General features: G+C 39.2%; 1 protein-coding gene across 4 annotated transcripts in view; it reads left to right on the top strand.

Annotated features, from left to right (window-relative positions):
• Positions 1-21,714, top strand: part of ACVR1 (activin A receptor type 1) — a 117,832-nt gene that overhangs the window by 52,043 nt on the left and 44,075 nt on the right. For all 4 annotated transcript variants that reach the window (XM_064484797.1, XM_064484795.1, XM_064484796.1 and 1 more), the window contains one exon: positions 16,128-16,201. In XM_064484797.1, the coding sequence (XP_064340867.1) occupies positions 16,135-16,201 (67 nt within the window). In that variant the 5' untranslated portion in view covers positions 16,128-16,134. The remainder of the gene's footprint in view (positions 1-16,127; positions 16,202-21,714) is intronic.

Raw genomic sequence — 21,714 nt, 5'->3', positions numbered from 1 at the left:
CCTCAAGTGAGGGGTTAGCCTGTAATTTAAAGGGGGATGCGGGGATGAGGGCGGGGAGACCTTCACATTAGGGAAGAAACAGAAGCTATGACTGTTGACATTGGACTTTTATTCGGATGTGAGTTATTTTCCAAGGCAGATGCTGCACAGCTTTGGGCTGTTGACAAGGTGTCAGTTATGTCAAGTTCTCATCTTCTGGGGGCCTAGAAGGAACTTCCTTGGCGCTCAGTTGTGTTAATAGATGAGCATAGTTGTTAGTTCTGGCTAGCATCCTTGGAGCATTTTGAGATATTTTCATGCCCACTTAAGGTAGGATGAGGTTGAATGAGTTTCAAGAGGAAGTAATGAATAACAGGGATGGAATTAAGAGAATGACTATGTTTTGCATATATAGTTGAGGGAAGAGGAGGAGATGATGATGTTAGTTAATTGCTAACCTTGTGATTCTTAATTATGAAACAGGGTTAAAATTGTTCAGCTTGATAGCTTCCTAGTGTACTTGACAGTGAGAATCATCAGACAAGTTTTCAGATATCTGGGGCTGAGAATGAATATTTGTATTGTTGTTATTTTATAAAATATTTGTTTTTTAAAAGAGAATGCTGTAATCAATGTTTGTAAGATTGAAAAGCTACAAAAGAGTGAAAAGTAAGTCTTCCTCCTCCCTCCGTCTCCCAAGTGCCCAGTTAGCCTCCCTAGGGACAACCATTGTTATCAACTTCTTATGTATTCTTTCAGAGATTTCAGGCATATGTAACATGCCAGCACGTAATCCAAAGATTATTGCCATTTCTATTTTTTCCCCCAGATGGTAACAACATACACTCTTCTGTGCTTTTTTTCATTGAAATAATGTTTCTTGGAAGTTTTTCATATTAATATTGCATTGTTTTTTAATGGATGCCTACCATTCTACTGTAGAGATGGGCTGTAATTTATTTAACCCGTACTATACTTACGGCCATACAGATCATTTCCAGTTTTATTATCATGAACAAGGCTGTAGGGAATAACCTTATACATATATCATTTTATACATGTTTGTGAGCATATCTGTAGGATCCATTTCTAATAGTGGAATTGCAGGGTCAAAGGATATCACATTTTAATTTGGATAAAAATTTATTGCCAACGTGCTCTGTCCATAGAGCTTGCAAAGTTTTAGATTCCACCAGCAATGGGTGAGAACCCTGCTTCCTCATACCCTTGCCAATCACAGTATAATTGTCAGACTAATAGGTTTTCTTCTTTGCCAAATCAATAAGTGAAAAATGACAGTTTAATGTAGCGTTAATTTGTGTTTTTGCTTATTTCGATTGACATTCAGCATCTTTTTATAAGTTTAAAGGCCATTTGTATTTCCTGTTCTGTTCTTTGTTACTGTTCTTTGTTTTCCTATTGGGTTATTGATTTTCTTATTATCTGTTCATAGGCACTCCTTTGCATTAACAAAATTAGCACACACACCCCCTTCTTGTGATACATGATATTTATATTTGGTCATTTGTATAAAAATAATTATTTTGCTGTGTACATTATTTAAGATTTTATATACTTAAATTTACCAATTTACTCAGCAAATATTTATTGCCTACCCCTTCTGCATTAAGCGTTTGTTCTAGGCAGTAGGTTTGTACAGATAGTGAAAAAAGCAGATCACAATTCTTGCTCCATGGAGCTTGTATTCTGGTGGCAGAGATGGTCAATGAAAGATGTTTTAAAATATAGAGAGAAATATATAACCAAACTTTTTGTGGCTTCAGGATTTTGTATCACAGTTAAAAGACCTTTTCCATTCTTAGAGTTAAAAACTTACCGCATGGTTCCTGGTAGTGTCATGTGGTTCTTTTTTCAGACTTAAATCTTTGATCCATCTGGAATGTTGGGTATGAATCCAACTTAATTTTTCTCTAGGTGCTCTATTAATTAGGGTAAGGCTGAGCTGCTGTAACCAAGGGACTGAAATATGCTATGGTTCAAAGAACAGAGATGTTGATTTTTTCCTCACCTAACAGTTCCACTGTGAGCACAGCAGGTCAGCAGACCTGCCCGTGTCCTATGGTCTTTGAGACTCAGGTTCCTTCTGCCCCGTTGCTCCAGTAATTGTCACTGTAGTTGTCTGGGTGGTCGTCGCTGGGTTGCTACCGTATCTGTGTTCCCTCAATGTGAAGGATGAAGGAGAAAGTCCAGAGCAAGTGATCACATGTCAGTTCTACTTCCATTCGTGATAACTTAGTCATGTGGCCACATCTGGTTGTGAAGGAGGGTGGGGAATGCAGTGCTGGTCAGCATGTGCCCAGGAAGAAGCCAAGAAGGAGCTTTAGTGGAAAATAAGCTGTGTCCATCACATTGACTAGTCATTTCAATTTTACTGAATAGTTCCAAATTTTCTTTTTTGATTTATTTTGTATTATAAATTCCATATACACTGTGCTCTATTTCTAGGATATCCATTTAGTTTCATTGATCTCTCTGCCTATGTGTGTACCAGGATCACACTGTTTGTTTTAAACTCTTGGCACTTAATATGTTTTTTTTTCCTCTTTTGGGGTAGTTTCATTTAACTAAATTTTCATACTTATTTTAAGTTCCCCTTTACAGAACTTTAAAGTTCCAGTTTACTGAATTTTCATATTAATTTGTGTGTGTGGTTTTTAAAAAATATATCAACTTTCAAATGATCATATCTTGTTACCACTCCCTCCCCCCTAAGAAGAAAACCTGTTAATATGATTATTAGGATTGTGTTAAATGTACAGATAAATTTTATGAGGAAAGCTTCACATCTTTGTGATGTTAATTTTTCTTATTTGATGAGAATGTTGCATGGTGTTTGGAAAACATTCATCTGGACTCTACAATCTTTCTATTTCCTTGACTCATAAAACTTATATAATTGAAGTAGGAGAGAGGAAGGAACAGTTTATCATAAGCTGTTGTATTACTTTTATTTTAATACCAGATTTCTGATAATGGTTAGGCAATATGCCTATTTCTCTATGAAAATTAGTTAACTTAGAGCTTGAAAAAACAATTTTCTTGTTAGAAGGTAAAAAACATTTGACATTTCAGAGGGTTATTATGTAAACTTACTTGTAACACAAACCTGGGCAAATTTTTGCATGTCTATGAGATATGCAATGTTGTAACTTCCTCAAAGAATGTGTGTGTGTGTGTGTTAGTCTGCACCTTTTTTAGAACAACACATTCCTCTTTAGTTTTCTCCTTTTTACCTTTTTATTGTGAAATAAAACACAGATATGGCTATCACACAATGTATACATAGGTTAGTTCATTTTTAGAAGGTGAATATTTTTTGTGACCACCACACAGGTAAAGAGACTGAATATTAGCGGTCTCCCTCGAGCCCCTTGCCTTGTCCCATGCCTGTCATAGTCCCTGTCTTTCTCCAGAGGTAACCACTTTCCTCACTTCTATAGTAATTGCTTCACTGCAGTTTTATCACCTGCATGTGTACAACTAGGCACCACAGTTCATTCTTGCACATCTTTTTATGTCTTTGAAGTCTCTTAACCCTCAGGTTCCCCCTCCAACCCTTTCCTTTCTTTGCCATTTATCTGTTGAAGAATGCAGCTGTTTGATGTCTAATTTTCCACTGGCTAGATTTGGTGATGGCATCCTCATGGTTCAATTCAAATTGTTCTTTTTCTTTTACTGGGAAATGGTAGTTTTACCCCAAGTCTGGGCATTGGGAATGCTCACTGCTTTTGGGTAGGTCATAGTTTCAAGGCCTTTTTAGTGGACAGAGAATAATAGATACTCCATGAGTTCATCAGTTTGTAAGGTTCTTACTTAACCTTTTCTATATCACATCTCTAACTCCTTTAGTCCACACAGAGAGTTCTGGCTCTCTGCAATAGCAGGGGACGGTAGAATTTGAATACACCGTAGTTACTCATTTGCTGTCTTCCATGGGATTCACACAGCATTCTCAACACCGCCACAATCCTAACACTGTGCCACTAACTATGATAACTGAAAAGCGATAAAAACCATTCCTTTTTGATATGCTATCCCCATTCTCCTCTTAATTTTGGGGGGGAGAAGTAGGGGATGTTTATAGTTGTTGAAAATTGGCAGATTTAGACACTGATTAGCTTTTAGATGATATTTGGAGGAGGAATACTTTTAATTTTGTTAGATGAGACGTTGATTTTATAGTTATGTTTAGAGAAGGTCCTTATCTGTCAGAGAATTTGTGGGTGAAATGCTGTGACTTCTGGGATTCTCATTAAAATACCACACCCCAGGAGGAAAATGGGGAGAAAAGAGGAAATAAGATTGTTTATTTTTGAAACTGGGTGGTAGGATGTTGCTTACTTTTGAAACTGGGAGGTTAAAAATAGGGTTTATTATCTTTTTTCTCTCTATATAACTTGAAATGCCTATTATAAAATTTTTTTTTTAATGAAAATTTTATATACAGTGAAAAGACAAGGACATATGATAGGGGAAGAAGGTGATAAGGAAGGAATGAAGAACATGAGTAAAGACTCTTAACCTGGTGGTTTGGTTCAGTGGCCTTGAAGCTGGGTAGCATCTTGATTGAGAAGAAGGGACGGCTGCAATGTGAGGCCTCAAGGGAAACCAGACGAGTTAAGAGACGAGTGACTAGCAGGAGAGGGAACTCCCATCCATGGAAACTGAGAAGGTCCAAACCATAAGAGTAAAGACACCAGCGAGATGGAGCCACCGAATCCCCACTAGGGAAGAACCTAGGGGTGGAAGGAGGTCTCCAGCACCACCACGCTGCACAGTGGACCAGTGACGCCACCCTCAGCATTCTCTGCCTCACCTGAGTTGCTGAAGGCGGGGAGCTGGGGGCTTCCTAGACCTCATCTCAGGTCAGTGAAATCAAAATCTCTGTGGGTAAAGCTTCAGAATCTGAGTTTTGAGGAAGCCCCCCTTCAAATTAGAAGGATCAGGTGATGTCTACAAAGGGTTAGAACCTTAGTCAGAGGGTGTTTCAGTGATGGACTGGATGGAGGAGAGGGAGGATGTGGAAGAAGCTTTGTAGAGTGCTCTTTCTAGAAAGTTGTCTGCAAGATGATGAAGAGGGTAGAAATGCGCGGACTTGGGGCTGAGGGAAGTGGCGGCGGCTGCTGAAATAGTTGTTGCTTCTAATAACGTAAGAGAGGTTTGCCTGTCCGTGTGGAGGACATGAATGGTTCTTCATGCAGGATGATGACTGAGTGGTCAGGCCAAGCATGAGGTTGAGCCCCTCCCCCCCACTACTGAGAACTTGATTTTTGACGTTCAAGGAAAGCTTGGAAATCGTTGTCATGGATTAGATGTTCTTTCTATTTGCTAATATTTGAATTACATATTAAAATAGGAGAGGTACCCAGGTCTTTTCAGTATCTCTGCTTCTCAAGTTCCGAGTGGGCCTTCTGCCCATGCCCTAGGAAGGAGGGAGTGGGGTCTGCGTGTCTGACGGCCCTCTTTTCTTATTCAGCGCCCCTCCTGCCCCTTCACATTCTGTTTTCTCTTTCTTGACTCCCTTCTCTTCGTGTCCAGGTGGCACTCTCATACGTGCAGAACCTCCGAGAGGGGCTGCCGGGTACAGGATGGTATGTTTCAGTTCTTTGCTTTGGGACTGACTACTGGAGGGGCTCCCACGTTTTCCAGGTTTCCTAATGTCAGTCTTGGAAGGCAATGGGGAGAGGACTGAGGTGAGTACCCGGATCCCCCTCCCCTGTTTTTCTCTGCCTCGGGGTCTTTGTTTTTCATCGCAGATTGGCTTCATCACTTCTGCTCCGTAGGCTTTCTGCCGCTGTGTACTTGGGAGCATCCTCTATTTCCTAGATTTCGTTTCCTTCTCCTCACTTAGTAGAATGCGTTTATTTTTTACCTTTAACTTACCATTAATTTCTTATTTAGGTCAATGAGTGGGTTGGGTGGGTGGTTTCTCGGTTACCCCAGCTTTCCGGTCACTTTACCTGGTGTCAGAGCCTCTCCTTCTCTGCCTCATCTCCTTTCCTCCTTGTTTTCTGTTGTGGTTACTTCAATGCTAACTTGTTCAACTTGTACACTGACCCTGTGTACACGGCTCATTTTCTTTCTCATGATCATATTTATACTTTTGATGGATATATTTAAATGAACAGCTGTGCATTTGTTGAGTCATACCACAATTATCTGATTCTGCTTTAGCTGCTCGACTGGCAAAAGCACATTTCAAGCTAAGTTGTGAGAGAATTCCATTAATCACATTCTGACCGGGGGAGGGGAGAGGAGAAAGACCACTAAGAAGTCTTTTTAAAGATTAATGTTAATTAGTTGTTCCATTATTTTAGAATAGATTGATTTGGTTGCTATTTAAGGTGTCACCTGGAGAAACATTATGAAGATGTAAGTAACTATAATCAGCCTTGTAGGCTAAATTCCCTGGAATTGTTGATGTGGGGATGAAGTGAGTAGCTGGCCTATTTAAATAGATACAGGGTCTTTGAAAGTGTTTCTTTCTGTCAAGACTGGTATTCTTGACTCAGCATTCCTTGAATTCATTGGCTAAATATTTTGTTTTAAGCCTGAAGAGATAATACATGATTCAGAAGATGTTACAACTTTTCTTTTTCTTCAAATGTATTAATTGCTAATTGTAACCTCTGATTGTGTCTTTGGCTTTCATCAGCCAGATCTATTTTTCTCTTGACACTTCCTCAGGGTTCTTTCTGAATGTTATTAATAGGCATGGAAGCATGGCTTTCCAAATAGCGTCAATAACTGTTAGAAGACTGGCAGGAGGCGGAGGGTGGGGGGAAGATAATGTCAATTTCTGACTTGTAGGAGATGTATTTTCAGGCTGCAGAAGCTGTCTCAGAGGTCACTGGGGATGGGTCTGGGCAGATCAGCTGGTGTCTGCAACTGGAGAGCCAAGCAGTCCTGTCCAAATGGGATATTGTCCACCAGGGAGTTGTCTGGTATACCCGGAGTCTGCCAGCCGTCTTTTTGTTTGGCTGCTTCTCTTGGATGACACCCTTGAAAACTGAAGTCCAAATAACAAATGATATCTTTTAATTTATCTCAAATACCTGGTTACAACTATATTGCATTGAGGATGAGGAGCAGCCCCCTGTCCCAGTCATTTCCTTGCCGGGCTGTATAAAATTCCTTAAACTTCACCTGCCTCTCCCCACCCAAACCAAAGCATGGGGTAGACTAAGAAGTTAAAATAAATGTGTTGTAATTTATAGTGAGTGCCTAGTATGTGCCCGGCACAGGGATTTAGCCGTGAGCCAGACAGAGTTCTTACCCTCATACTGCTTAAATTTTGGTATGTGGAGTAAGGAGGGATGGGAGAGGGTGAAACATAATAAAAAAACAATGAACTAATACACAAGTGACAAATTTCACACCGTGTTGTTAAGTGCTGTGAAGAAGAGGCCCAGAGGTGAAATGCAGGGCCGAGGGTGGGAAGGTCTGAGGCAGGAATGGGCTTGAGTGTGTGGGGGGCGTGGGGGTGAGAAGGGCTCTGGTCAGGCTGGTTTATAAAGGGTGGCTTTTCTCACCACCACAAAAGTATGCTCCAGCATCTCCCTTTTTTTTGTTTTGTTTTGTTTTGTTTTGTTTTAAAGAGAGAAGTATACGTCCCTGGTGCTGACATCTCTTTTATTTAATCCCTGCCCATGCCCTCAGATTATTACAGGTTAGTCATCTGAGCCTTAGAGTTGGGACAGTTGTGTCAGGGGGCCAGTGCCTGAGACACCATGTCTGGTAATGGGAGGGCAGAAGGTCTGCAGCCTTAGGCTAACGGGGGAGCTGCAGGCAGAATTAGACATGAGGCTGAGGGCTGAGAAGGCACCTAGCTGAGGACTTTGGGAGGAAGTGAGATTTTAGATGGACTTCACAGTTTTGTTGGGGAATGGGTAGGGATACCAGGGTCTTTCCTACCAGTAGGTTTGAAAAAAAAAAAAAAAAAAAAGGTCCCAGTCAGTTTGTGGACTGGTAGGAGAGGAGCCCTGAGCTGCCTAGGAGAAGAGAACAAAACAGCTGGGAGATGATGGGGTCCTATCAGTTGAAACAAAGCAGGAGAGCCATGGCTATTTGATACAGAGGGAATGAAGTGGAAAATGAGGGACAGTTTCCATGTAGTCAAGCATGTCAAAATAAAACCAAGTCTCAAGATACCAGCAAGGCAGGCGGTGGGCGGTCTAAACATTGGACTCCCAGAAGCTTAGCTTCGTTAATTACCTGTATATCTGGTAGGGTGTAACAGAGTCAATTTCATCCTGTATATAATTAAAATAAATTTACTGGGGATTCTTGGGTTCTTCTATGGTAGCTTAATGTCAACCTTTTATTTATTTTCGTTCAATTAAGCCTCATTTCCCTGCCTCTTGCCTTTTTTTTTTTTTAAACAGATTATATTATTCTTTCCTGTTCTTTCCAAACCGTATCTTGGGTCCATCTGTCACAGCTGGAATGTTTGTAGTGTAACTCTTTCAGTCAAAACCCTTTCTTTCCTGAAATAATCTGTAATTATTTCCTCTAACTACAGGATGAACTGATCCAGGGGCTGGGTTTCAGTTCTATAGGACTTGTCCAAGAAGCTATTTGTATTCATCTATCTCGAAAGATCAAATTACATGCTAATATTCTGAAAGTAACACCCCACCAGCAACCCTCCGGCAGCACTGGGGTCTATATAAAACCGCGCCCTGGCAACTTGCACATTGTCAGTTCAGACAGAGTGTGGTGTTAAAAATATTTCACAGGTCATTGGTGAACTAGAGAAAAGACCCTGACTTAACTTACATGGTATGATGGCTTTGGTTGAGCCTTTCTTTGCAGCTGTAACTGACAGCCCAGGTCTCTCTTCACCCTTTCCAAAGGCCCAGGTAGTTTGGAGCAAGCTGCCCTTGAGTTCTCTCTCTGTTTGTTGAGCAGAGAAGAGACATAGCTGTTGTCACATAATGGCTGATTTTTGTCCCACTTGGCGGTAGTTGTTGTAAGTATACCTTCCCTCAAAGTTTTATGTCTAGAATTTGTCTGACTGGGTCTAACTTTGCCCCTCAAGTGTGCCTGACTTACACTAATTCCTGCTTTTATTTTGAGATATGAGTCACAAGAGAACTGAAGAATGAAGGGAGGTGGGAGGTAGGGACCACATGTGCACTGGCAAAGTGGCTTGTTTCTCCTTTCACATCAAGTTTTTTTTTTCAGGGGTAAGGGGATAATCTGAGGTTACAGAGTATATGACGTTAATTTTGAGGTTAGAGAAATTGAAAGAGGGCATGATTGAAAGGTGGCCCAAATAACCATGAGTAAAGATTGTTCTCCAAGAGGAAAATCAGGATGGTTAAAGCTCACAACGTGTTGAAACTTGGATAAAATGTTAAGGGCAACAGAAGCAGACTGTGGCTGGCTAGTTTAATGAAGGTTGTGAGTGGTGGCTGATTAGGAGCTGAACTCCGGTCAGAAGGCCTTGTGTTTGACTTTGTGTCCTTGAGCAACTTACTTCTACGAACACATTTTCTTAGCTGTAAAATGGGATTAATGTGAGTATTTATTTTAGAGTGTTTTGGGGAGGGGTTGAATGAGATAACACGTATAATCCCTAAGCACGTGCCTGGTTGCTTAGTGAGCCCCACTGCAGGTACTGCAATAGTGGTGGAATGTTGACGATAACTAAGAGCAAAGCAGAGTCACTCTAATTCTTCTTCTGTTTGCCTCTACTTTTTATATTTAAGAGAGTGATTTTTTTTTCCTTATGGAAGGCATAGCATAGGCCAGCAAAAGATATAAAGAAAAAACTACTGTGGAACAGTCATGAGAGCCGTCACCAATGGTGAGTGAATGACTTTACATGGATGGTGAAAAAGTCACTCAAAATAGGGGTGGGTGAATGTACAACTTATCTTTCAAGATTCTTTGTAACTTGGGGATTATTAGAAGTTGAACGGAGAAAGTAACAAGAAAGTCCGTGTTGAATGAGTAGGTGCTCAGTAAATTATGTGCTGAATAAATGGATAAACCAAAAGAGTCTAGGCCACCAGGCCAGGCAGATGAACACTTTCTAGAATTTTCCAATGGGAAAGAATCTGAGAGTAGATCTTACAGCTTTCCCTTCATCCTCAACATACAGATAACAAGTTGTGTATTGTTCAAAGTCTAGGTTTCAGAAATATCTTTTATTCTTATAGTAGATTATCAAGTCGACTGCTTAATTTGAGTTCTAAAGGTTGAAGATAGAGTATATTATACCCTTGATTATTCTGTGACTGACATCAAGATGCTTTGTGACTTTGGGGGGAATAATGTATTGCAGTATATGTGTGGCTTTATCCAGCTATAAAATTGTGATGAGCAAAAGAAGTGCCAAGCTTGGTCTCAAGCCCGCACATGTTAAAAATTGAGCTTAACACTAGCTCCTTAACCGAATATCAGTCTGCTCTATAAATGGAGTTTGAAAAGTCCCATGGGATTTAGAGAGCAGCTCTGTTTTGCCCTGTGGTCTTGTTTTTAGTAAAATATCATGGAACTGTTCTGTCTCCCAAGAGAATAGTCTTGAGACATTGTGAGAGGTGGTACTGATTTAAAGAGGGTATCTCACTTAAGACAGGAGGTCCCTAACCTTTTTCTAAATAGCTCCTTGCCTTGGTCTGAAATAGTAAGATCAGTTACCAGGGATAGAGGGTCCCATCCAAGAACAGAAAGGAGGTGGTATATACTAGGGGCAGAATTCATACTATGAACCTTTCAGATAATATTCTGTAATCCCTAGTAGCCTATGCATTTTTTCAGTTAGGGATTTTGGCCTTAGAACATTGCAAAAGGATTTGGTTAGACCTAAAAGAGATGGGACACTGGAGTACCTTCTTATCAGAGTTTTATGTCTCATTCAAAAATATTTAGTTCTGTACATAAAGTATTATTCCTACATGAAATACATATCTAATGCCTTCTTCCTTGACCATTAGACTTGTTGACTTCCTTGATGTTAGAGAGTTTAATGAGATTTCTAAACCTATGGAGCAGTAACATTTTTGTCAGGTATTGAGCACATGCTCAGCCTAAAATACCTGGTACCATCTGGTTACCTGGTATTGTAGAAGGACTGATCATGTAAGAGTAAGGCAGTGCATCTCAAAGTGTGGTCCAGGATTCTCTGGAGTTTCCAAAACTTTCTCAGGGGTCCCACAAGGTCCTTCTTCTGGTGACATATATGCTTCATGTGTGATGCTGGATTCTCCATATATACTTAATCAATACAACATTCAGTCAGTCATAACGGGTTGAATGCAGAGACATATATGAGAATCCAGTGCTTTCTACTAAGCCAAACATTATAGCAATTTGCAAAAATGCAAACTAATGCCACTTTCCTCACTATATACATATTTTGGGGGGAGAAAATGTAGTTCTTTTTTAATTTAAATATATAAGGTAATATATTTATTGTTATTTTAAAACAAATACAGTATTTAAAACATTCTCCATTTTAATTTCTAATAGAGTATGTATTGATAGAAATAGCCCACATAGGCAAGTTCCTTAGAGTCCTCAATAACTTTTTTTTTGTATTGACTTGTTTTAAAATATATTTTTATTGAAGTTTATAGTCAGTTTACAATGTTGTGTCAATTTCTGGTGCACAGCACAATACTTCAGTCATATAGGAATATACATATATTTGTTTTCATATTCTTTTTCACCATAAGTTATTACAAGATACTGAATACAGTTCCCTGTGCTATACAGTATAAACTTGTTTATCTATTTTATATATAGTAGTTAGTATCTGCAAATCTTGAACTCCCAATTTATTCCCCCCCCCCCCCCCAATAACGTTTAAGAGTATAGATTCTGAGACCAAAAGTTTGGAAACCACTGGAGTAAAACATCCCTGAACTCTTGAAGCATTACCACTCCCTTTTCCACCACCAGTTCCACTTTTTTGCCAACCTACATCTGAAACTCCTTAGCCAAAAATACTTGAGAGTAAAGGGGTTGAAAATTACTTTCAAAAACAATATGTTCTTTTTAGGATATTTTGAAATTAGACATCGATCCTTGGGGCTTCCAGTTGGGACTTAAGCATATTGATTTTTTTTTTATGATTAAAATATGATCAGGAAATTTATTTCAGAACATTCTCCTTTCTACATTCCCCTCCCACACCTTTCCTTTTGAAAGTATCATTTTTAATAGCCGAATTAACTGGTCGGCAGAGACACTGCAGACAATGAACAAAATGGCGACCAAGTGATGCTGACATTGTTACATTGTTTTCCCCAAAGACTTCTGGCAGATTTTGAGCTAGCTATCTAGAAATAGCAGATTAGTTTGGAAGCCTGAATTTATAACTTTTTTCCCCCTATTTTCCATTTAGGAGCCTAAATTACTGTGTTTTAATTTTGCTTGTACAATAATAATCTGTTAAAAGATGTTTGGGGGCATGGGCTCTTGTTGGCTTTATGACAGAAAAAATTGCCAATGATGATTGTCTTTTAGAATTATTTTTAAATAGGAAAGGATTCTTGATTTTGAAGCTTGAAGCTTGTTACCTGCTGGCTTTATTTATCACCTGAACTAAGTTCTAGAGATTAAAGTTACAGAGACGATAAATGTCTTAATCGTGCTACTCCTTTGCAGGCGTGTGTGTGCTTGTGTGTTAGGAGTGGGGCGGGGGGGTAGTTTCTAATTCTTTGGGATTTAGAGTTAAATTGAGCTGATTAATTCTTGGAAAATTTGAATTCAACAGGTGTTAAATGTGCACCTACTTGGCTCTGGTAGTGATGAACAGAATAGACTAGATTTTGCTACCATGACGTTTACAGTGTAGTGAGGGAGACAGATGTTCATAAGCATCACCCAAGTATGAATATATAATTATTAATCATGATAAGTGCTGTGAATGAAAATTAACGAAGTGGTATATGAGAGTGTAATGAGGGCATATGAGGGTTCAGGCAAGCTTCTAGAAGGAAGTGACATTTAAGTTGAGACTTGAAGGATAAGTAGAAACTTGTCAGGTGGGTCCTGAAAGAAGGGCCCAGTCACCGGGAGCATCACATATACAAAGGTCCAGAGAGGGGCCGGAAGCCAGCTGGTTGGGGTGCCTGAGAGAATGGGGTGGGGAGGGGCCTCGGCAAGGAATGAAGAGAGGTGAGTAGCGGGCTTGCTAGGGCTTACCATGTTCCACCTGGGTTCTGACCGGGGGCTACCGCTCCAGCCTTTTTGGGTTTCCTCTCCTTGTAACTCCTGTCTAGGCTCTCGGTGTCCTAGCCTGGTTATTTTTTCACGTGTGAAATATGCCTTCAGTCTTTAGGACACACCATGCTCCCCCGGCCACAGGGCCTGTAGAGAAGCTGAGAAGCTGTGCCTTTATCCTTAAACGCTCTCCTGTCTCCGCCCCAGCTGGCTACCCACCCCATCACGCGCACGCGCACGCACACGTGCTGGCTCACGGACGCTTAGCCTTTTTATAGGACTTCCTGCTCATCCTTCTGGCTCCTTCTTAGATGTGACCTCCCCAGGGAAACTCCTCCACCCTCCAGAATATCTCTAGTTGTTTTTTGGTTTAGCCTTGTTTCTTCCTAACACTTAGTTCAGTTTTTAATTGTGCATCTTCTAGGTGATTATTTGATTACCACCATAGATAGATCATGTAAGGTCCATGATAGTAAGAACCATATTTTTATACCTTTATCATTTTATGTTTCTAGTTTCTAGTATGTAGTAGGCTCTCCATAGTTGTAGAAGTAAGGGAAGATAGACTCGGGCTTCAGAGATAAGACTGAGATAGTATAGTAGTTTTCAAAGGCTTTTAATGGTATGTCCTATCAGTTAAAACGTTTTTTGAGCATGCACTCTCAATATGTATGTTGGTTATAAGTTTTATATAAAGTAAAAGTAGGTATTATAAAACATATAGAATAGAATTTTAGAAAGATTTAAGATGAAATATTTAACGTATTGCTAATGGTAATGACATTGTATTATGGACTAAAATCTCAAGTCACTCAGGATAAAGTTTATTGTTTAGGATACTGGAGGCAAATGAGTTTTTCAGGTATTTTTAAATTTTGATTTTGGGGAGCCTGCTTCATGTCTGGATTGCACTGAGTGTTAATTGCTTTTCTCTAGTAAAGTGATTAAGAAAGAACGACTAGGAATAGAGATACCAGCTCCATCATTTTCTTAACTCTTCTCTGGTGCTTTCATTAATAACATTCAATTTGTAGTTTCTTTAATGTTTTTGAATACTTGCAATTTGGGGAGGGCTCATTTCATTATAACTAGACATTACAACCTGTAATTCCACTTAAATGGACCCTCCAAAGTATAGCACATGGCTGTATTCTATAAGCAAACCATGTCCATTCTTTCACATTAGGTAACTCCCACTTTTTCTGCAGGATACCTCTTGTACTAGACTGTCACAAGGAACTGAGACAGAGACCAAATAAAGGCTCAGGTTAATTATTGCTGTATTAGATTCAAACATTTTTTGTAAGATGCAAATGTTAGCATCTTCATCCCATAATTTAATGAATAGTCTTGTGTGATCCTTGGATGCTTGTACCCCTTTTGGAGGCAAGTGGGCTAGTGGTGGAGACTGACATAGACACATGATTGATTCCGAGTGGCATTAGACCAGTGCTGGGGGATTGAAATCACTGCTGTTAAAGAGTTGTTGCACCAAGCGTTTGCCTTTTGAGCTAGATCATGAATGACGGGAGGAGGGAATTGGGTAGGAGAGGGGTGGAGGAGGAGACGCCGGGCATTTGAGGTGGAAGGAACCAACAGTGTGTTCCTGTTCCAAGGCATGGAGGTGAGATGGTGATGGAGGAGCCAATGTCTGGTTGTGAGGGCCCCAAGGTCAAGTGAGGCATTTGTATGTCACAAATAAGAGCTTGCTGCAGAAAAGATCTATGTGAACATGGAAATGACAACAACAACGACAACAGTAAAAGGGGATCACTCAGGTTCCATGTGCTTTCAAAAATATAAAAGCCAGGTCCATTAAACTCTCCTTTACCCCCTCCCTCACCTTGCTATTAGAGAAGGCATAGTCTGAAATACAATTATGGACAAACTGAAGTATGGTAAGATAGGATAGGGGCATGCGGAATGAACAATCAGACTAGTAACCAAAAAGTGTGATTTTAAGCTGATGAGTCAAAAGGTGTCGGACATTCTAGACCCCTTCAATAGCAGGGCTTCTACTCTTTGCTCTAAAGCTGTAGGAGTAAGATAGCACACTAACCTAGTCATTAAAGGACTTTACCGGCTTCCTCTTCATTTTACCATCCAGAAAATTGCAACTAGCTAAATGTTTAATTTCTTAAAATTATTCCGTGTAATAAAGAATTCATATAACCAAACTCGCATCATATTTCCAAAATTTTGCAGGAATTATTCAAATGGAAAATTTGTTGTAGTCCTTTGACTCAGAAAATTGAGCTTCTGCCAGTGTAGTCTTAGGGCAATATCAACTTGAAATTTATATAATGTATCTTATGTTTTCTCCATTATAGTTTGATATGTTAAAATTTTATATGATTTCTTCCTGTCCTGTGTCTGTGCTTTGTCAAGTTTGAGATTCATGTAAGAATGCATTGCTTTGCCATAGATGAGGGATAAGTTACAGTTTCTGTTTTGTTTTATCTTTGATGTAGTTGCTCTACCTCTAATCCTTTTGAAAGAAAAGTAAGACTCAAACATAGGCTTGGATTATTCAGTGACTTAATCTTTAACATCATACTAGAACAGTGTATTCATGCTTCTCAGAGGGTTTAACCTGATGCCAATTTTGCATCTGATAGGATAAGACAAAATTCAAACCTCAGGTCCTTCAGGAATGCCTGGCCCAGCTGAGAATTTTTCATGTCCCTTTTGAGTTCTTTGTAAGACTCAGAGAAAGTTGCCTGAGAGGGGCCACCCGTGGGAAGTAAATCTGATTACCTCTTTAAGATGATTTGTTTAGATCCGTGTAAAAGGGTATATGTTTAAATGTACTAAGAAATAAGGCAACATATGTGAGGGGGATTTGTAAGAAAGGCCTTGAATGGCAATTTGAAGATGGTGTGCTTAATTTAAGTTGTCATCCTACAGTTTCATTTTTTAATTTTCCTGATGTCTCTTTTTTCCCTCCACAGTTGTACAATGGTAGATGGAGTGATGATTCTTCCTGTGCTAGTGATGATTGCTTTCCCTTCCCCTAGTATGGAAGGTAAGTGGCTCACAGCTATTTGGGGTAGGATAAGATACTATTCTGTTTACACTAGTTCATTCTTAATCCTATCAGATTTAACAATCCTCCCTTCCCTCCGATTTTGAGAGTTTATTTTTTTAAAGCTGTTTTTTAGGTTCACAGCAAAATTGAGAGGAAGGTCCAGAGATTTCTCATATACCCCCTGCCCCTACACATGCATAGCCTCCCCCATCTTCAAGATCCCCCACCAAAGTGGCATATTTGTTATAGTTAACGAGCCTACATTGACACATCATAATCACCCCAGTCCATGGATTACATTAGGATTCGTTCACTCTTGTGAACTCTCTGTGGGTTTGGACAAATGTGTAATGACATTTATCCATCATTATAGTATCATGGAGTATTTCACTGCCCTAAAAATCCTTTGTGCTCCACTTGTTCATCCCTTCCGACCTCCGCAACCCCTGCCAACCGCTGATTCTTCTTCCACTTAATATGGATTTAACTTCCCTCCATGTCTCTTGATGGCTTAATAGTTCATTTCTTTTTAGTGCTGAATAATGTTTCATTGTCTGGATGTACCATAGTTGATTTATCCATTCATCTACTGAAGAACATCTTGGTCGCTTCCAAGTTTTGGCAATAATGGATAAAGCTGCCATAAACATCCATGTGCAGGTTTTTGTGTGGATGTAAGTTTTTAAATCCTTTGAGTAAATATCTCAGAGCACAATTGTTGGTTTGTATGGTAAGAGTATGTTTAGTTTTGTAAGAAACTGCCAAACTGTTTTCCTAAGAGGCCGTTCCATTTTGCATTCCCATCAGTGATGAATGAGAGTTCCTGTTGCTCCACAGTCTTGCCAGCATGGGGTGTTATCAGTGTTCTGGGTTTTGGCCATTCTAATAGGTGTGTGGTGGTATCTCGTCGTTTTAATTTGCATTTCTCTGATGACATCTGATGTGGAGCATCTTTTCATATGCCTGTTTGCCATCTGCATATCTTGAGTGAGGTATCTTTGAGGTCTTTGGCCCATTTTTTAACTGCATTGTTTGTTTTCTCATTGTTGAGTTTTCAGAGTTCTTTGTGTATTTTTGATAACAGACTTTTATCAGATATGTCTTTTGCCTATATTTTCTCCCAGTCTGTGGCTTGTCTTCTCATTCTTCTGACATTGTCTTTCATAGAGCAGAAGTTTTTAATTTTAATAGAGTCCAGCTTATTAATTAATTCTTTTATGGATCGTGCCTCTGAAAAGTTATTCCCATACTCAGTGAGGTCATCTAGGTTTTTCCTATGTTATCTAATAATAGTTTTATGGTGATATGTTTTACAGTTAGGTCTGTGATTTACTTTGAATTAATTTTTCTGAAAGATATATGGTCTGTGTCTAGATTTCATTTTTTTTAATGTGAACACTTTTTATGATATATATTTGATAATGCCCTTTGATTTTCTTGAAGTGTAATTCTTATACACACTACATCATTCTTATAAACATAAATTTTAAAAATTCAGTATAATTCCCTATCTGAAATAGAGAAAATTCTTTTAAAATATTATGTAATTAAATATGTCATGTCATATAATTAAAATGATATGTAAAACAAATGTAATATAGTCTAGTGTAGTTGGGTTTGAGTGCACTAGAAGATATAATGAAGTAATAATATATGTATAAACACACACACACGTACATGATAATCTTTGATGTCTTAGAAAACAGAAAACAGGTTGGTACTAGCGGATTGTATTGGTGACTTAATTATCTCACGCGGTCTTGCCTTCAGTTATTGAATTTTCCCATTTGATGAACAAATTTTTGTAGTGTCCCAACAGAACAGAGAACTGTTGTCCCTTGATTTTCACAGTAGTTATATTTTGGGACAATTCTGTATATGTTAAGACAGTGATAAGACCTACTTTGTATTTTTATGTATGACAGAGTTAGGTATTAATCTCAATTAATTATACAAAGGTTTTTCATGTAAATGAATGTTCAGTGGGACAGTCAGACCCTGTGGGGGCACAGGGTAACTCTGAGCTGTGTGGGACCACACAGGCATTTGAGAGCCTTTGGCATCTCAGGCTCTTCCTCATACTTGCAATCCTCCCTTCTCCCCATTTGCCAAAAGCTACTTAGGGATGGTACTGCCCCTATCAGAGTCCACAAAAGAGATAATCAAGAGATAAAGAAAATAAAAGTTGTCTATAATTCCCTGAACTTACATGTAACTGCTTTTAGCATTAGCATGTTGGTATACATCTTTCTAGATATATAAACAAACTCTATTTTACTGTTCACTGAGCAGTTCACACTATCTTTTACAAAGGTTGCTCCATGAAGAGTGGTACGTATAGTGTGACTCCCAGCCTTGTGATCAGATGAGACAGTAAGACTGATGGTCCTAGTACAGGCTTTTGTGGGTGTGGTGATCAGCTTTATATACTTGGTAAGTTTCCAAGGAGACATATAATATTAGTGTAGCCAACACTGTGGAGAAATCAGTGCTTAACATACTAGAACTCTATTTTGTTACATATTCAGTTTATAATACTTGATCTGCTCCTCCCTCCATCCCGCGTTCATTGACGTGCATCGTGGACCTCCATCGTCCTGTCTGGTCGCCACAGGTAGCTGTTGAGCGGTCAGAGTGTGGCTAAGGCAAGTTGAGATATGCTGTATGTGTAAAGTACCCACTGGGTTTTGAAGACAATTAAAAAAGTGAATTTTACCTGTTCCCTTTTCACTACTATGAAAATTTACATTTGCATAAGGTATATGACATAAAGTTTGTGTTGGAAAGTGCTGATGTAAACCAATTTAGGTATCTATAGTTTATGTCCTTTTCTAAGCAGTGTTGTTTGATACATTCTAATAAGATCACAATCATTTTAATTAGTACCAAAAAGATATGAAATAAGGATTCTACGTGGCAAGTTTAAAGGAATAGGAAGTGTTTTAACTAGAAGAGAGGTTGGCTCCTAGGTTGAAGGAATTAAGAAGAAGTGGGCTGGAAAGATTTGCTGGGTTAACTGTAGTTCTCAGCTGAGGGGTGAATTTTATACAAGGACACTTGACAGTGTCTGGAAACTATTATAATAGGCAAGTTGTTAGGATTTTTCCTTTTTTAATTGCTACACAATATTATCATTATTAAAAAAAAACCTGAAGAATGTTGTGACATGAAGTCCCCCCAAATTCCATGCGCCCCCCCACCTCCTCCCCCACGTACTGTGTCAGTTCTGGGTGATGGTGCCGTCTTTAAGTTTTTGTCTCCTCTCCTGGTGGACCCATGGTGTGGGCAGGATGGGAAAAAAAGAGTGGAAATGGAGTATGAATAGAGAAGGAGAAGTGGAGAAAGAATGGGGAAGAGAGGTGAAAAGGGCATTTATGGAACAATATTAGCAACCAAGCCATGGGTTGTTTTTTCCTGCTTTAAGCTCTTAAGCTGCCCAAAGAATCCAGCAAGTGACCTCTTAATGCCACAGTGAAGATCTGTAATGAAACACATTAGTCTGGCTGAAAAGGAAATGGAAGCCACTAAGGTTTTGCTATTTAATATAACACCACCACTAGGACGTTTACAAATATGGAAGAACACAGCATCCTTCAGTTGCAATAGCTTTTTTTTCTTTTTCTTTTTTTCTTTTTTGAGTAGGATATCCAGTGAGTGCTACATCTAGAGTGCTCTAATCACAACGGCGCTTGCCTTAGTCTTATCTTCCCTCTGTGACTCAACTCCTTGTTAACTGTCAACAGCATAGTCTATGAAAAGGCTCTTTGTTTTTGCATATTTACTAGGAATTTTTAAAAAAGACCACTGAGAACCCCTCACTGTGTGTAGTACACTCTAATACACTCAACATTAGTCATAAAGCAAATGTTCAGTACAAAATACTTAACCAGAAGAGGGAGATAATAGGGCAGATAACTAAAAGCTTTATATTGGCCTCATGGACTGTCCAGTGCCGGGCTTTAGACCACCACGTTTGGAAGGAAGCAGACCCATGTTTGATGTTTGGAAGCAGCCACAGCACCTTATTAATTGGGCTTCCGTGGAGCTAGATGGCATTCTTGGTGCATAAATGAGAAAGTCATAGAGATTTTGTTCTAATATATTTTGTTGGGTATCGTAGTCCTCTTAGTCTGTTAAAAACAAACCTTCTTTCCCTTTGTCTCCCAAATTATTTCCAAATGTCTCCTAAGTATTGATTAGGTATAGTGTTAACACTTCAAATAATAGGTCACAAACAGCGATTTTTGGCAAGGTTTGACTAGTGTAAGTGAGAGAAATAGAATTTCTCTATTTCTATGTTATCCTAAATGCTCTGGGACCAGAAAGACCCCGTAAGTTTGGAAAATACTGTTTCCTGTGACTACCTCTTTGATGGCTTGTAGGCAACACTTACTGAGTGGGTAATACGTGCCAGACGCTGGGCTCTTTCATCTGCGTTATTTCCCGTGTTCCTCATGATTGTCCCAGTGAGATCGGTTAGTGGGAGTGTGCTTTTGAATTGGTTAAAACTCTTGCTGAAGGTTACACAGCCAGTAAAAGGTGTGATACGCTTTTGAGGAATGGTGTTCAAGAGTTTCAGTCACTATCTGTCTTCAGAATTTTGCATTTTTTAGGACCCTAAATTAACCACATGCACATTCACATTATATTTGGTATGTGCTAGAATCCAGCTCAATCCGATCTACTTCAGAGATGGAGGTGAGAGCTTATAATAGTAAATGGTGAATCCCTTTTAACTGGGTTTGTGTTTTTTATTTCTCATCTCTCCTACCAGTATTCATTTTTCTTGTTCATTATGTATACAACTTCAGCTGCAGGAAGAGTTTTATTTGCTCTCACCAAGAAGAGCACTTGAGCCCTAATTACCTGTATATCCTTCCTTTCCTTCCCATTAGCAAGACTACTCATGCTGTAATACTGCTGTCGTGCCGCCCGGCAGAAGTCCATTTTTGTTCCAGAACCTCCACGTTTGGTTTTACAGGGATAATGATCCCTGTGAGCATTTGCAGGGACAACCATGACACAAGTAACTTGAAGCAGAATGCTGCTTCAGAAATATTTCAAAGCTAAGATGACATGCATTTTATTAAATTTGCAAGCCATGGTTAGATTTTATTGCAGCAAGAAAGACTGGACTTTTGCAGAGTTTGTCACAAGACATGTTGGCCTGTCCTAGAGAAGATTGCTAAGTACTAAATTATTTTCTGGGTTAACTTGATTTTAGTATTTCTGAAGCCATCACTACTCAGACTTTCCAGCCCAATTACCCAATGAGGGAAGGGAGGAGATCACTTCAATAGACTTTTTGTCAGGGTCCACAAAGGTGCCCCTCTTTTGCCACCAAGGATGAAGAATAGAATAAGCCTTTCTTTGAATTTCTCATTATTGAGAATTCAGGAAGTTCGTGAAGGGGTGAATGAATGTAAGAGAAACGTCTCAGTATTCAGTTTGTTGCTCTCATTTCTTGTTACTATAATTTATCCCTGTCATTCAGAATAAAATCTTTTTCA

This window comes from Camelus dromedarius, chromosome 4, assembly GCF_036321535.1.
Source record: "Camelus dromedarius isolate mCamDro1 chromosome 4, mCamDro1.pat, whole genome shotgun sequence".
Taxonomy (NCBI): Eukaryota; Metazoa; Chordata; class Mammalia; order Artiodactyla; family Camelidae; genus Camelus; species Camelus dromedarius.
This window is presented reverse-complemented; position numbering and strand designations above follow the sequence as displayed.